At 45.9% G+C, this 15,586-nt stretch overlaps 1 protein-coding gene across 1 annotated transcript in view; it reads left to right on the top strand.

The window, feature by feature from the left end:
* The window catches only part of LOC144609947 (protein transport protein Sec24B-like), a 50,971-nt gene that overhangs the window by 15,887 nt on the left and 19,498 nt on the right, over positions 1 to 15,586 (top strand). The window contains 6 exon segments of the mRNA XM_078428352.1: positions 598 to 707; positions 2,112 to 2,224; positions 5,121 to 5,239; positions 7,469 to 7,524; positions 13,123 to 13,323; positions 15,225 to 15,348. Coding sequence (XP_078284478.1) covers positions 598 to 707; positions 2,112 to 2,224; positions 5,121 to 5,239; positions 7,469 to 7,524; positions 13,123 to 13,323; positions 15,225 to 15,348 — 723 coding nt within the window.

Below are 15,586 nucleotides of genomic sequence, written 5' to 3'. Positions count from 1 at the left end.
GGAGCGAGATGGGCGGCCTGAAACAGATGCGTGAAATGATGCCCGGAACACTTGTGCTGTTGGGCAAGCAGTGGAAGGCAGTGAGAGCATGCAGGAAGAGTGGAAAACTGGAGGTGAGAAGAGGAGATGGTTGCAGAGAGATTTATTGCCATGTGTGAAGATTGTAAAATCAGTAGTCTGCACAGCTGGTCATTCAGAAGGCTGGCAGGGACTGGGGCAGTGGGAGAAAAGTTTTGACAAGAGAGTCTGGATTAATTAGAGTCTAATTTGGAGTGGCACAGTGGCTCAGCGGTAGAGTTGCTGCCTCACAGCACCACAGATCCGGATTCGATCTGTGCTGGTGCTGCCTGTACAGAGTTTGTACGTTCTTCCTGTGACCATGTGGGTTTCCTCCGGGTGCTCCGGTTTCCTCCCACACTCCATAGACGTACAGGTTTGTAGCATTCTGTAAATCGTCCCTAGTGTGTAGGATAGTGTTAGTGTATAGGGTGGTCGCTGGTTAGCAGGGACTCAGTGGCCGAAGGGCCTGTTTCCAATGCTGTATCTCAAAAGTCTAAAATGTAAAGAGTTCATGACCCGTGTTCTATCTCCTTCCAGTTCCTGTGAATTTCCTCTTTGACTCCATGACTGGCAGTCCCTCAAACCCATACAATCGGCCTGAACTGCAGCATGCAGCGCTGGAGTTCCTGATGCCAATGGAATATCAGGTACAAGTCCCTTCACTCCACATGGACCTGTACACACTGATTCATTACACACAAACCTTCCTGGATGTACAGTCTTTCACTGTACAAATCCCCAGTACACCCTTACTGAAAATACACTTTCACTGAACAAATTACCTCTGCTAACCATAGCCGTCACACTATAAGGGGTGCTGATATCCCAACATACTCATTTTATTGCTAATTCCTTTCATGTTATACACAACTCCTGGTTGATGTATATTCTTTCCACGTTGCGAATGAACCTGCACCAGATGTAGCTTTAAAAAAAAAAATCTAAGTTTTTTCCCCCCGTCTCATTTCTTCAAAACACCACAGAAGCCACACCAGCTCCGGTTGTTGTGTGGAATACAAGTAATAATAATAATAATAATATATTTATTTTATATAGCGCCTTAACACATGCACAAAGCGCTTTACAAATACAATTAACATAGAAACAAACAGACAAACAGACAAACTATCCTGACGGAAAAGCGGCGAATACTCAACGCCAGCGTCCTCTCACGTCAGGGTCCGGCAGTAGACATTAAAGAACACAAGACACACAGATACAATTTTTTACACAAAACAGCCATCACAGTGATTGCTCTAGGCATACCCTCACTGTGATGGAAGGCAAAGTCTTATCTCCTCCTCGTTCTTCTCCCGTGGCGCCACAAGTGTACAAGATACCCTTTCTGTGCGCCTGTATTAGAACTTCTCCACCTCACAGTGCAGAGTAATTGCTTCGTGTCACTCGAGAGGACACTTCATGTGTGAGAAGGAACTGCAGGTGCTGGTTTATACTGGAGGTAGACACAAAGTACTGGAATAGCTCAGCGGGTCTGGCAGCATCTCTGGAGAACAAGGATGGGTGACGTTTCGGACTGGAACCCTTCTTCAGACTGAAAGTAGAGGGGTGGGGGGACTGGAGGTGGGAAAACACCAGAACAGATCAGGATCACACTGACACATTGTACAAAACATCACTGGTAGATGATGAGGGGCTCTCAGCACTGGGTCAATCCCTCTCTTTCAGCCAGTCAGGCTGACAGGGGTCTTCTCTCCCGAGATGCTGCCCGACCTGCTGAGTTACTCCAGCACTTTGTGAATAAATACCTTCGATTTGTACCAGTATCTGCAGTTATTTTCTTATACTGACAGGGGTGCTGGGATCAGATTCTAGTTCCATGCATAATGTCAGCTCCACTTGGTGAATGGTCACTTCTTGCACTCTGCACCCTTCTGCAAATGGACAGCTGAGGTAAACGAATTCCCCTGTAACACGAGTCAGCATTATCCTCTTCCCCCCACCTGACATCTCCTGCGTACTTTGTGCATCTCCCCTGCTGGCAAAGGGCTTGCTTTCACTAATTGCTTGCTGTTGTCTCTGTCCTTATTCAGGCTGGGCAGCTTCGGCCTGTAACATACCTGTTTGTGTTTGATGTTAGTGACTGTGCCTTGGAAACTGGTTACCTGGGAATTGTCTGCAAAATCCTCCTGCAGAACATAGACAGGTGAGGCTCACGGTGGCTGTCATTAGATTTATTTTAAGCTGATATAAACAGCATAATTTTTCTCCAAAGACGTACAGGTTTGCAGATGAATTGGCTTGGTGTAAATGTAAAACTTGTCCTTGTTGCAGGATAGTATTAATGTGCAGGGAATACTGGTTGGTGCGGACTCGATGGGCCAAAGTGCCTGTTTCCACCCTATATCTCTCAACTAAACTGAATATCACCATTGATGTTTGTTGAATCCAAAATAATTTCCAGTACAATGTCAGATCTCTCTTCAGAAAATTGCAATTTTCTGGCCGACATTCCCACAAAACTAGCCTCAGCTAGAAACAACAGCATTTCTTTGTTATTTCTGAGATTGGGCTATGTGCAAAATTGTGTCCTCTAAAAGCAGTCACTCTTCTTGCTGGTGAACCATCTGCACCAGGACATCAGAGATATCCCTCAACTGCAGCCATGAGACCTTTATTATCTCCATGAACCATTCAGATGGGTCAATGAGACTCTGGTCAATGTCAACAGGGAACATCCCAGACAAGTCAGCATTCCACCGTGCAAGAGGGGCTGGCTAGATTAGGTTAGGCTAGAATAGGAATACAATCAGGATTGTATTCATTCTTGATCAATTTTATATTAATTATTAATTAGCAAATTAATGTGGGCTTCACTGGTATTTATCGCCCATCCCAGAGTTCCCCTGGGACTGCAATAGTGACCACCTTGAACTATTGCAGTCCTTCTGGTGAAGGTACTTCCATGGCATTGTTGAAGAGGTAGTTCCAGGATTTATGCAGCTGGCACTGAAGGAGCAGTGATACATTTCTAAGGCATGACGTTGAGTGGTGTTTGAGGAGTCAGGGGTTAAAAATAAAAATCACCAGGAGATGGCGTTTTCAATTTGCTGCCCTAATCTCTCCAGAGGAACGGGGTCTGGCTGCTGCAGAGCATCTTGTAAACAGTGTGCACTGCAGCCACTGTGCACAGAGGGAGGGATTGTACGTTTAAGGAGTTGGGTGGACAAGTGGACTGAACAGTCTTGGGATGCTGTTCCAGCTTCTGAGTGCTGGAGGACCTGCATTCATTCGGACAAATGGAGAGTATTCCTCCCACTCCCACCCATTCCTTCTCTCCTGAGATGCTGCCTGACCTGCTGAGTTACTCCAGCATTTTGTGAAATAAATACCTTCGATTTGTACCAGCATCTGCAGTTATTTTCTTACACCTCCCACTCCTAACGTGCGTAGTTTAGTTTAGTTTAGAGATACAGCGCGGAAACAAGGCCTCCAAGTCGGCACCGACCAGCGATCCCCGCACACTAACACTATCCTACACACACTCGGGACAATTTACACTTATACCAAGTCAATTAACCTACAAACCTGTACGTCTTTGGAATGTGGGATGAAACTGAAGATCTTGGAGAAAACCCACGCGGTCTCGGGGAGAACGTACAAACTCCGTACAGACAGTACCCGTAGTGGGGATCGAACCCGGGTCTCTGGCGCTGCAAGCGCTGTAAGGCGACAACTCTACCGCTGCGCCACCGTGGCCACCCTTGTAAATAATGGAAAAGCTTTGGAGTGTCGGGAAGTGAGTCTCTTTCTGTGGGATATTCAATCTCTGTCCTCCTCTTGTAATGATCTGGCTAGGACATCCAGCCTGTCATCACAAGTGCTTTACCTTGTGCACCAACTACTGACACGCAGAACCATGGAATGGACTCCCTGGTAGCTGATAAATCAGGTTAAAATAGCTGGCAACTGATGGATAAAATTCCTCTCAAACACTGAGCAATTGAAACCGATAAATGTTGAATGGAATTCAAAATGGAAGGTAGGAAATACTTCACAATAGGGAGGATGAATGATCATCTGAAAGTATAATAATAATAATAATTCATTTATTTTATATAACGCCTTATCGCATGCTCAAAGCGCTTTACAAAAACAATTAACATAGAAACAAACAAACAAACTATCCTGACGGAAAAGCGGCGAATACACAACGCCAGCGTCCTATCACGTCAGGGTCCGGCAGTAGACATTAAAAAGCACAAGACACACAGATATAATTTTTTACACAAACAGCCATCACAGTGATTGCTCTAGGCATACCCTCACTGTGATGGAAGGCAAAGTCTTATCTCCTCCTCGTTCTTCTCCCGTGGTGCCACGAGGTGATCGAGGCTCCCAACTTTTTGAAGCCCCCACCGGGCGATGGAAAGTCCCAGGGCCGAGCCGAGCAGGCCGATGAAAGTCCTGAGCCCCCACCGGGCGATGGAAATTGCTGCGGCCGAGCCACGCAGGGCGATGAAGGGCCTGCGAGCAGGTCGATCGTACCTTGCGCTTCGGGGCGGTCGAAGCTGCTACGGCTGGAGCTCCCAAAAGCCGGTCGCCAGCCAGGGACCTGCGAACTCCCGATGTTGCGGTCTGCAGGGCCCACGGCCGAAGCCTCCGAGATGGTAAGTCCAGGCCCTGCGACCGGAGTCTTTGAGGTCGATCCCAGCTGGAGGCCGCCGACTCCACGATGTTAGGCCGTAGCGCGAACGGAGATACGACACGGAAAAGGTCGCATCTCCGTTGAGGAGGAGATTTGAAAAAAGGTTTCCCCCAACCCCCCCACCACCCCCCCACATACACAGAGTTAAAAATAAAACAAAACGTACATTTAACGACGACAATGACAAAAAAACAACAACAAAAAAAAAAGTATGTGGATGTTATGGGTTGATGAGACCTTTACTCCATCCGTGCTTGTTAGTTAATATCTAGGATCTCTCCCCTGCAACATTGGTCCCGTACTTAAGAGTTTGTTGTAACAGGAAAACAAGTACAATTGCTCTACAAATGACCAAACCTACTTCCAACCTTATTTGCTGTCTCTTGTTGCCTAGGTTACCTGGTGATTCACAAACCCGCATTGGATTCATTACATTTTCCAGCACGGTAAATTTCTTCCAATTGCACAACAGTTTGTTTCGACCTCGCATGATGATTATGGCCGATACTGATGGTAGGTCAGTGTTGATCGGGCGGGCTGGGATTGGTCATTGTTGATCGGCTGGGATTGGTCATTGTTGATCGGGTGGGCTGGGATTGGTCATCGTTGATCGGGTGGGATTGGTCAGTGTTGATCGGGTGGGCTAGGATTGGTCAACGTTGATCGGCTGGGATTGGTCATCATTGATCTGGTGGGCTGTGATTGGTCATCGTTGATCGGTCGGGCTGGGATTGGTCATTGTTGATTGTGTGGGCTGGGATTGGTCAGTGTTGATCGGCTGGGATTGGTCATCGTTGATCGGGCGGGCTGGGATTGGTCATTGTTAATCGGCTGGGCTGGGATTGGTCAGTGTTGATTGGCTGGGATCGGTCATCGTTGATCGGCTGGGATTGGTCATCGTTGATCGGCTGGGCTGGGATTGGTCATTGTTGATCGGGTAGGCCGGGATTGGTCATCGTTGATCGGGTGGGCTGGGATTGGTCAGTTGATCGAGTGGGCTGGGATTGGTCGTGTTGATCGGCTGGGATTGGTCATTGTTGATCGGGCGGGCTGGGATTGGTCATTGTTAATCGGCTGGGCTGGGATTGGTCAGTGTTGATCGGCTGGGATCGGTCATCGTTGATCGGCTGGGATTGGTCATCGTTGATCGGCTGGGCTGGGATTGGTCATTGTTGATCGGGTGGGCTGGGATTGGTCATTGTTGATCGGGTGGGCTGGGATTGGTCATCGTTGATCGGGTGGGCCGTGATTGGTCATTGTTGATCGGGTGTGCCGGGATTGGTCAGTGTTGATCGGGTGGGCCGGGATTGGTCATTGTTGATCGGGTGGGCTGGGATTGGGCATCGTTGATCGGGTGGGCTGGGATTGGGCATCGTTGATCGGCTGGGATTGGTCATTGTTGATCGGGTGGGCTGGGATTGGTCATCGTTGATCAGGTGGGCCGGGATTGGGCATCGTTGATCAGGTGGGCCGGGATTGGGCATTGTTGATCGGCTGGGATTGGTCATTGTTGATCGGGTGGGCTGGGATTGGTCATCGTTGATCGGCTGGGATTGGTCATTGTTGATCGGGTGGGCTGGGATTGGTCATTGTTGATCGAGTGGGCTGGGATTGGTCATCGTTGATCGGCTGTGATTGGTCATCGTTGATCGGCTGTGATTGGTCATCGTTGATCGGCTGGGATTGGTCATCGTTGATCGGCTGGGATTGGTCATCGTTGATCGGCTGGGATTGGTCATCGTTGATCGGCTCGTTGATCGTTGTTCTTCAGACTGAAGAAGGGTCTCGACCCGAAATGTCACCCATTCCTCTCCTAAGATGCTGCCTGACCTGCTGAGTTACTCCAGCATTTTGTGAAATAAATACCTTCGATTTGTATCAGCATCTACAATTATTTTCTTACACTGTCATTTGTACATGTCATTTGTACATGTCATTTGTACATGCTATTTGTACATGTCATTTGTACATGTCAAAGAGCTGTCAAATGATCTCAATCCCCTGTGAGTTTGAAAAAGGGTCTTGAGCCGAAACGTCACCTATTCCTTCTCTCCAGAGATGCTGCCTGACCCGCTGAGTTACTCCAGCATTTTGGGTTTATCTTCATTCCCCTGTTTTCTCCCTAGTGCTCTGCAAATATCCAGCTCTCTTTTAAATGCCATGTGGATCTTGTGCTCTGAAATACATTTCTTAAATTCAGTAAATCTTCAGTAAATCCAGATTAAATCTTAAATCTGGAATTTTCATGGTCCTCTTTGATCCCTGTTTTAAACAGTAAAAAACCCTATCCCAACATATCCTCTGATTCAGTTCCCATTTTATTTTGATAATTCTTCTGGAAAAATAATGGGATGTTCTTCTACTGATAAAAGAAAGTTGTTGTTTGGACTACTCAAGACAGGCTAGAAATCATTAAATCTGTAGAAAGGAACTGCAGATGCTGGTGTATACCGAAGATAGACACAAAGTGCTGGACAGGGGGTCAGGCAGGGTCTCAGGAGAAAAGGAATGGGTGACATTTCGGGTCCAGACCCTTCTTCAGACTCTACTGTCTTGCTGTAGAGGACGTTTACCGTAGGACTTGAAGGGTCCCGACCCAAAACATCGCCCTTTTTTCTCCAGAGACGCTGCCTGACCTGCTGAGTTACTCCATCACTTTGTGTCTAGAACATCAAATCAACTGACTTTAACCAACCTCTGTTGAGGCCTTCACAGTTATCACATGCAGTTTTCTTCTTTTAGATATCTTTGTCCCAAACGAAAATGAGATGTTGGTGAATCTCCAACAAAGTAGACAGGTATTACAATTCTTATCCTCATAAGATCATGCAATGTACCTTATTACCAAATTGCAATTGTATATTGTAGTGTTGTTCACACAGAATCAGGTTTTTCAGCCCATCCAGCTCATTGTGTTTACACTCCATGCAAGAAAATAAGTCTGCTGAATACCCTCTTTCCATAATACTTAATCATTTCTTCCTTCATTGACTGATGCCATCAAATCTTGACAGTTGACTATTTATGCCTCACACACGAGAAAGTTCTTGCATAATCTCACATTGTTTAAAAATTTCTTACATCTGATTGAATCAGACGTTTACTCGAGTAAAGAGACTTATAGCAGGTGTACTCCACCAGTGGAGTGAAACGACTTCTGGTTCCACCTGTTACCAAATTACTACTTGCTTGAGTCATTAAAAATACTGAAACAAGAACAGGTAGCCGATTTGGCCCTCGGGTCTGCTCCACTGTTAATGACCGTTCCGTAACATTTTGGAAGATGACAACCAAGCCACCGGTTATGATGCACTGGTCAACCTGAGGAGCACCTTTCAGCAACAGACTGCTTCCACTGTTCTGCAGAACAGAACACCACACGAGGTCCTTCTTCCCTGCGGCGATCAAACTGTACAACTCCTCCCCTTTCTGTCGTGGGGTTGTAAGGGGTTTCTGCGCCGAGCTTTCGCCCGACCTAAGGTCCCCGTGCCTTGCTCTGATCCCTTGACCAGGCCGCGCACACTGGTTCCCCATGAGTGGTTCGACCCACTCACCCCCTACGGTTCTAAACACTGGACTTAGATGCAGGAGCGTTGATAGTGCAGAAAAAAACTAAACCGGACCAGATTTGAAGACCAGGGTTTAAATGGAAAAGGCTTTTATTGAGCGCTTGGGACTATTGTCCATGAATACTTATACAGTTCTATAACACATATCTATAAGACACATACCGAATTACATGAATACTTTTGACTATGAATCATAAAACGCACAGTTCTACAAGACATATACACGACTGTAACATAACATATAACATATAACAACTACAGCATGGAAACAGGCCTGTCCGGCCCTACCAGTCCACGCCGACCATTCTCCCTGACCTAGTCTCATCTACCTGCACTCAGACCATAACCCTCCAATCCCCTCCTATCCATATACCTATCCAATTTACTCTTAAATAATAAAATCGAGCCAGCCTCCACCACTTCCACCGGAAGCCCATTCCATACAGCCACAACCCTCTGAGTAAAGAAGTTCCCCCTCATGTTACCCCTAAACCTTTGTCCCTCAATTCTGAAGCTATGTCCCCTTGTTGGAATCTTCCCCACTCTCAAAGGGAAAAGCCTACCCACGTCAACTCTGTCCGTCCCTCTCAAAATTTTAAAAACCTCTATCAAGTCCCCCCTCAACCTTCTACGCTCCAAAGAATAAAGACCCAACCTGTTCAACCTCTCTCTGTAGCCTAAGTGCTGAAACCCAGGCAACATTCTAGTAAATCTCCTCTGTACCCTCTCCATTTTGTCGACATCCTTCCTATAATTTGGCGACCAGAACTGCACACCATACTCCAGATTTGGCCTCACCAATGCCCTGTACAATTTCAACATTACATCCCAACTTCTATACTCGATGCTCTGATTTATAAAGGCAAGCATACCAAACGCCTTCTTCACCACCCTATCCACATGAGATTCCATGGGGAACGTACGACACATCGCAAAATTGACCAACACATATTCCTTTACACACCCACGTTTATTCAAACCACCCTCCCCTCTACACTAAACTATGTCCAGGATATGCAGGATCGGGGTACATGCTCACCATGGGGCTATTACTGGGGTTACTGGCTGTTCGTGCTGCTTCTCCGCTGCTTTCCGTGAGGGTCGTGCTTGTCCCCTGAGTTTCTTCCTTCCGTTTCTTGCGTTCCTTGCAGGTTCTCTTGCAGTATTTCTTCTCGAGTTGCGTGCCGGTTCCTCTCTCTTGCACTTCGCTTCTTCTTGCCTGTCTTTTCTTCCTCCTGCATCCGTTTGACTTGTTTCCGACTTCTGCCTTGCATGAGTTTAAAACCCAAAAGTCGTGGCCAGTTATACTAATTCTGGCCCATCCTATCTCCCGCCAGATCTCGGGATCTCTTTGTTTAAAAGATATGTATTGAGTTTTCTCTCTGATCTGCGCTTATGTCCGGGGGGGGGGGGTACCGGGGATGGCCAGACGGTGTTAATTGGTATTTCGTTGCGAGGTGATGGGTTTAACTGGTTTCCCATCACCTACCAGGTAGTTTTCTATGGGCTATTGTGCCCCCTTAACGAGATTAACTGTGTAGGTCAGCTTGGGGCATTGTGAGTACGCTGATGTCAGTGCCCCAGTGTCTGGACTTCGACCTGGTTTCACAGGTTTCTGCATGGCCAATATCCATCCATTGTTCTGGCCGTGGCTTTGCAGAAACCTAGAGACTGGGCTGTAAGGTCTTTGCGTTTGTGGCTGGTCACGAGGTCCTGCGGCCATTTTAGGACCCACAGATTGTGACGTCCCTTGGTAAACTGACCGCAGCCTTTCTCCGCTATCAGCCCCAGTCTCCCGTTTAAAATGTCCAAACTGCAGCTCTTTGTTTGGTGTTGATTTCAGAATGAGGGAAAACTTCTCAAATCTTACAGGTAGACTGACTGCCCTACCCTCCCTCCCCAAATCTTTGCACATCCCCAATACTTTCCACTCGCCACTTTAATTTCATGTTTCATTTATCTTATGACTGTCGGCAGATCAATTTCCCTCCTGGGATAAATAGTTCTATGGTATTGTATCGTATCGTATTGCATGCCACTGTTGAGATTCTCCTGCAGACCCACCCAAAGCCCACAATTCACACCGGTTTATGTGTATGTGACAACTAAACTTGACTTGACTTGACTTTCTGAGCCTCATTTTTTAAATTCCTAAACAGTACTCATCAATTCAGCTGACCGATTTAATTTGATAAGTATCCCTTAGCAACAGCCTTCCCAACTACAATGGTTTCTCCTCTCAAGTTTACCTCATTGATTGATAGCTGCAGCTGAAAGCATGAATCTACATCGTTTTAATAGTGGTAATATCTACATAGTTATCTACATATCTACATAGTTCTACATTATAGTAATGTCTACATAGAATCTCCATTTGTCATAGATTTGACAAAATAAATCTAATAAGCGTAAAACAAAGTATACTTACACCATAGCTCACCAAAGTCTGTTCAGTGAAATGTATGCACAATCAACTATAATCTGAGCGTCACTTTTATTGCATGCTCAGGAATGGATGTGTGCAACTAAATACTCTGTGAGTCTCATGGTTTTACTAAATGAAGCTTCTCTTTGAATTATATACATCTCAAATCATCAATTATATCTTGTGACACAACTAACAAATGATTTGGCTGGACTGATACAGATCACTGGCCTAAAGAAGCTGGAACAGGAGGGATAAGCAGAGTGGGTGGATGCTGAGTCTATCTGTTGTTTCATAATGGTCAGATCACATTTGGAGTAGTGTGAGCAGTTTTTTGCACCATATCTGAGGAAGGATGTGCTGGCGTTGGAGAGTGTCCAGAGGAGGTTTACGAGAATGATCCCCAGGAATGATTAGGTTGGAAACCAGCTCTGATCCGACCCGTGAGACTTGTGCAGAATGAGACTTCCAATTATCAACCCCACAGTGAAACATTGACAGCAGTGGAAGTCGCAGCCTGAGGCTGCCAACACATCCAAACAAACAGCTGAAGCTGTGTGCATGTTGTCCAAATAATCACTTGCAAGCGGGCCGAAGGGATTCCCATTATGGTGATATAATGACTTGTTTGGAATGGAACCCGTGTTGGCCACCTGTGGTGAAAACAGCCCTAGGTTCAATAAGCCGTCACAATGAGCGCGAAGTTGATCAAAGTGCACATTGTGGATTTCACATCATGATATTAACAATATCCTTCAAGGTTTTTAAAGACGAACCTTCCACTATCTTTAGTTGTTGTTGCCACTGTTTATTGCCCATTAAGAGACAAGCTCCATACACAGGTTAGATCAGATGAAGTGTCGGCTCGTGTTGTAGAAGATGTATTGAAAGGCATTCGTGATTCTTGCAGTGTTAATGTTTTAAGTGCCAGAGCTGTCACTGGTGCCGGAGTGGCCTCTGTTAAATTCCCCACTAGTTAAAATTCCCCGCTGTTTATTTTGGCTTTTTTTTACAGAGGTGTCGGGGCAGCACATGTTCCCAATGTTGGGGGAGTCCAGAACAAGGGGCCACAGTTTAAGAATAAGGGGTAGGCCATTTAGAACGGAGATGAGGAAGAACTTTTTCAGTCAGAGAGTGGTGAAGGTGTGGAATTCTCTGCCTCAGAAGGCAGTGGCCAGTTCGTTGGATGCTTTCAAGAGAGAGCTGGATAGAGCTCTTAAGGATAGCGGAGTGAGGGGGTATGGGGAGAAGGCAGGAACGGGGTACTGATTGAGAGTGATCAGCCATGATCGCATTGAATGGCGGTGCTGGCTCGAAGGGCTGAATGGCCTACTCCTGCACCTATTGTCTATTGTCTATTGTCTATAGCACCTCGTTGAGCTCCGGCAACTCTGCACCCCTGGATTCTTGATTAACAGTACCAAAATACTCCATACCAGAACACTCTGGGAACTCTTCCTTGTCTTATATTAGCTTCCAGATCTCTAATATATTCTCAGTTTCTGAGTGATACAACTGCGGGTCTCAAGACCAATATGTATCAAGTGTTGCATTAAAATATTCATTAATGAAAATCATCAATCACGGATATTTATCTACCTTTTGTGCGTGTGCTGGAGGCTACCGAGTCTCCTAAAAATCATCTCTGTAAATATTTGTAAGAAGGAACTGCAGATGCTGGTTTACACCGAAGATAGATAAAATCTGATGAAGGGTCCCAACCTGAAATGTCACCTATTCCTTTTCTCCAGAGATGCTGCCTGACCCGCTGAGTAACTCCAGCATTTTGTGTCTATCTTCTCTGTAAATATCTGCTTGGTTATATCCGTGTTTTAAAAATCTGAGCAAAATAGAAAGTGCTGGAGGAACTCATCAGGTTAGGCAGCATCCGAGGAGTAAATAGACTGGTGACATTTTGGGTTGGGACCCTTCTTCAGACTGATAAACCTTCCATGTCCATTTCCCTTCCCAGATACTGCCTGACCTCCTGAATTCCTGCAGCACCTTATATATTTTGCTCAAGATACCAACATTTGCAGTTTAAACACAAAATGCTGGAGAAACTCAGCAGGTCAGGCAGCTTCTCGGGAGAGAAGGAATGGGTGACGTTTCGGGTCAAAACACTTCTTCAGACTGGAGAAGGGTCTCGACCCGAAACGTCACCCATTCCTTCTCTCCCGAGATGCTGCCTGACTCGCTGAGTTACTCCAGCATTTTGTGTCTACCTTCGATTTAAACCAGCATCTGCAGTTTTTTTTTCCCTTGTGTCCATTTAAAATCCTGAATCAGATGATGAAATCGGGCAAAGCTCCGTGTGACTTGGTTCATTCAGCAGCCGCACGTTCGAATGTTGCCGTGACTGTTCTAATTTTCCCACTAAGTTAACACTTCCTGCGTTGCAGCTCATCATTTCCTTACTGGAAGAATTGCCAGGTATGTTCAGAGACACTCAGAAGAAAGCATGCGCCTTCGGACCTGCCCTGCAGCTCGCTCAAAAAGTCCTGACGTGTTGTGGCGGGCGTGTGTCTGCCTTTTTGACCCAGTTACCCAACACCGGCTGTGGGTCCTTGCAATCACGGGAGGATCCTGGCGACTGTACTCTGGTAGGCTGACGTTTCTCCAACGAACCATTACCTCAGTGGGCAGTCTTACTGGTCAGCGAATCACCACCTCACAAGTTAGCTGGAATGACAAAGAAATCTCGGCATAGGATCAAGCCATTTGGGCCCACGAGTTTATGCTCCATTTTACTTTAGTTTAGTTTATTATTGTCACCTGTACAATAGACCTAATGGACTGTGGTAATGTGAGTGTAAATGCTACATGGAAACAGTTCACGAGCATGGGGCGAGAACCTACATACGTGTAGCCTCTTTACCCATCCCAGCCACCTCCCATGTCAATAGACAATGGACAATAGGTGCAGGAGTAGGCCATTCGGCCCTTCGAGCCAGCACCACCATTCAATGTGATCATGGCTGATCATTCTCAATCAGTACCCCGTTCCTGCCTTCTCCCCGTACCCCCTGACTCCGCTATCCTTAAGAGTTCTATCTAGCTCTCTCTTGAATGTATTCAGAGACTTGGCCTCCACTGCCCTCTGAGGCAGAGAATTCCGAGGCACAAAGAAAAGCTTTCCTGTCAGCGAAATGACTGTACATGATTACAATCAGGCCGTCCACAGTGTATAGATGCAGGATCGATTAGATTGTGCACGTCGGGTTGATCACCTTAGTCAAAACAGGTGGACAGGGTGAAGGTTGCAATCTCCCACCTGGTGGCATCAAGGTCATCTCCCCGCAACTGATGCTGCCCTGGCTTGGATGTCTACCCTTGGCCTACACCTTTAGGCTGTGCACGCCATAGGCAAGAAGAAGACGGGATAAAGGGAATAACATTTAGTCAACAGTCAATATGCAACCGTGCTTTATTTGTCACGTATGCAACTGCAAGATAAAGTCAAGTAAAGTCCAATTAAAGATATTCTGAATGTCCCCATGTGGTAGATGGTAGGTCAGGACTGCTCTCCAGTTGGTGATAGGATAGTTCAGTTGCCTGCTAAGGATAACCAGTTTCTCTACCAATATATTCCTTTCTCCTCTTGTCTGGCTTCTCCTCTGGTTACCTCTGTGGGAAGCCAGAACTAACTGTTGAGCCTTCTTGAGGTGTCGTGGGCCTAACTCAACGAAACACCAATGAAGGGAGGTGCCCACGATAACCCCAATGATATACTTGCATCTACAGGATTAGTTTTAAAGAGAATTAATATGTAGGTAGCTGTTGTTTTTCCACATATGGAGTCATTTATTGTAAGTTGGTGTATTTAATTAGATATTACTTTGGTTTTGGGCATGGTTTTCTCAGTTGAGCACTTCTCTTGGAGTTATAGCACAAGTACTTTTGTGTTTTAATTGTAATTTAAAATGTGTGGGGATCGCTGGTCGGTGCTGACTCGGTGGGCTGTTTCCGCGCTGTATCTCTAAACTAAACTAAACAGACACAAAGTAACTCAGCAGGTCAGGCAGCATCTCCGGGGAACATGGATAGGTGACGTTTTGGGTCGGGACACTTCTTCGGACCATTCTCCAAAGATGCTGCCTGACCTGCTGAGTTACTCCACCACATTCTGGTTGTTTTTATAACCATTTTCCACAAGAAATGGTAATTGTCTGGGTTCAAACTAATGTTCCATGCAATTTTAACTGAAATTCTTTGCTTCACAATTCTATCCTTCTCGGAATGAACTCAGTACGTTTTTTTGTCTTTTGGTCTTATTAATTACTGTCGTAGTTCGCGTAAGTCGCGTGATATCAGTGATATTTTCGTGAGGGCATTGGACTTACCAACTTTGTCGCTCCTGAGATGCAAATGCGTCGCCTTCCAATCGTTCACAGTATGAACTTGTACACAAAAACCTGCAGGAGGACCTAAATTTAGAATATGTGAATTTAAATTTAAATACTTAAATTTAATGAATGTTCCTTCCTCCCTCCCTCTCCACAAGGGAGCCAAGCACTTGGGGTCAGCTATGAATTTCTACAAAGTGCTTGCACTTGAGTTTTGCGGACAGCAGACAGGGGTGGATCTATTCCTGCTGAGCCAGCAGTATACGGACCTTGCATCTATAGGTGAGTGTTTAGACAATGACAAAGCCAGTCACTGTCCTGGGATACACAGCAATAGGGGTAGATGTGTCTTATACGCTAAATAGCATGTTAATGTTGTTAAGTACAATTGGCAGATACTACATTTTGGTCATTTAATAGCAAAGATGAAATTCTAGGCTTAAGAATTTAACAACTCTAAGAGCCTAAACCTCTCCTACATTGGTACAGCACCCTCTCCTACCCCCTCCCTCTCCCCCTT

This window comes from Rhinoraja longicauda, chromosome 35 (assembly GCF_053455715.1).
Source record: "Rhinoraja longicauda isolate Sanriku21f chromosome 35, sRhiLon1.1, whole genome shotgun sequence".
In the NCBI taxonomy this organism is placed as follows: Eukaryota; Metazoa; Chordata; class Chondrichthyes; order Rajiformes; family Arhynchobatidae; genus Rhinoraja; species Rhinoraja longicauda.
The sequence above is the reverse complement of the archived record's forward strand: the minus strand, read 5'-3'. Positions and strand labels throughout refer to the sequence as shown.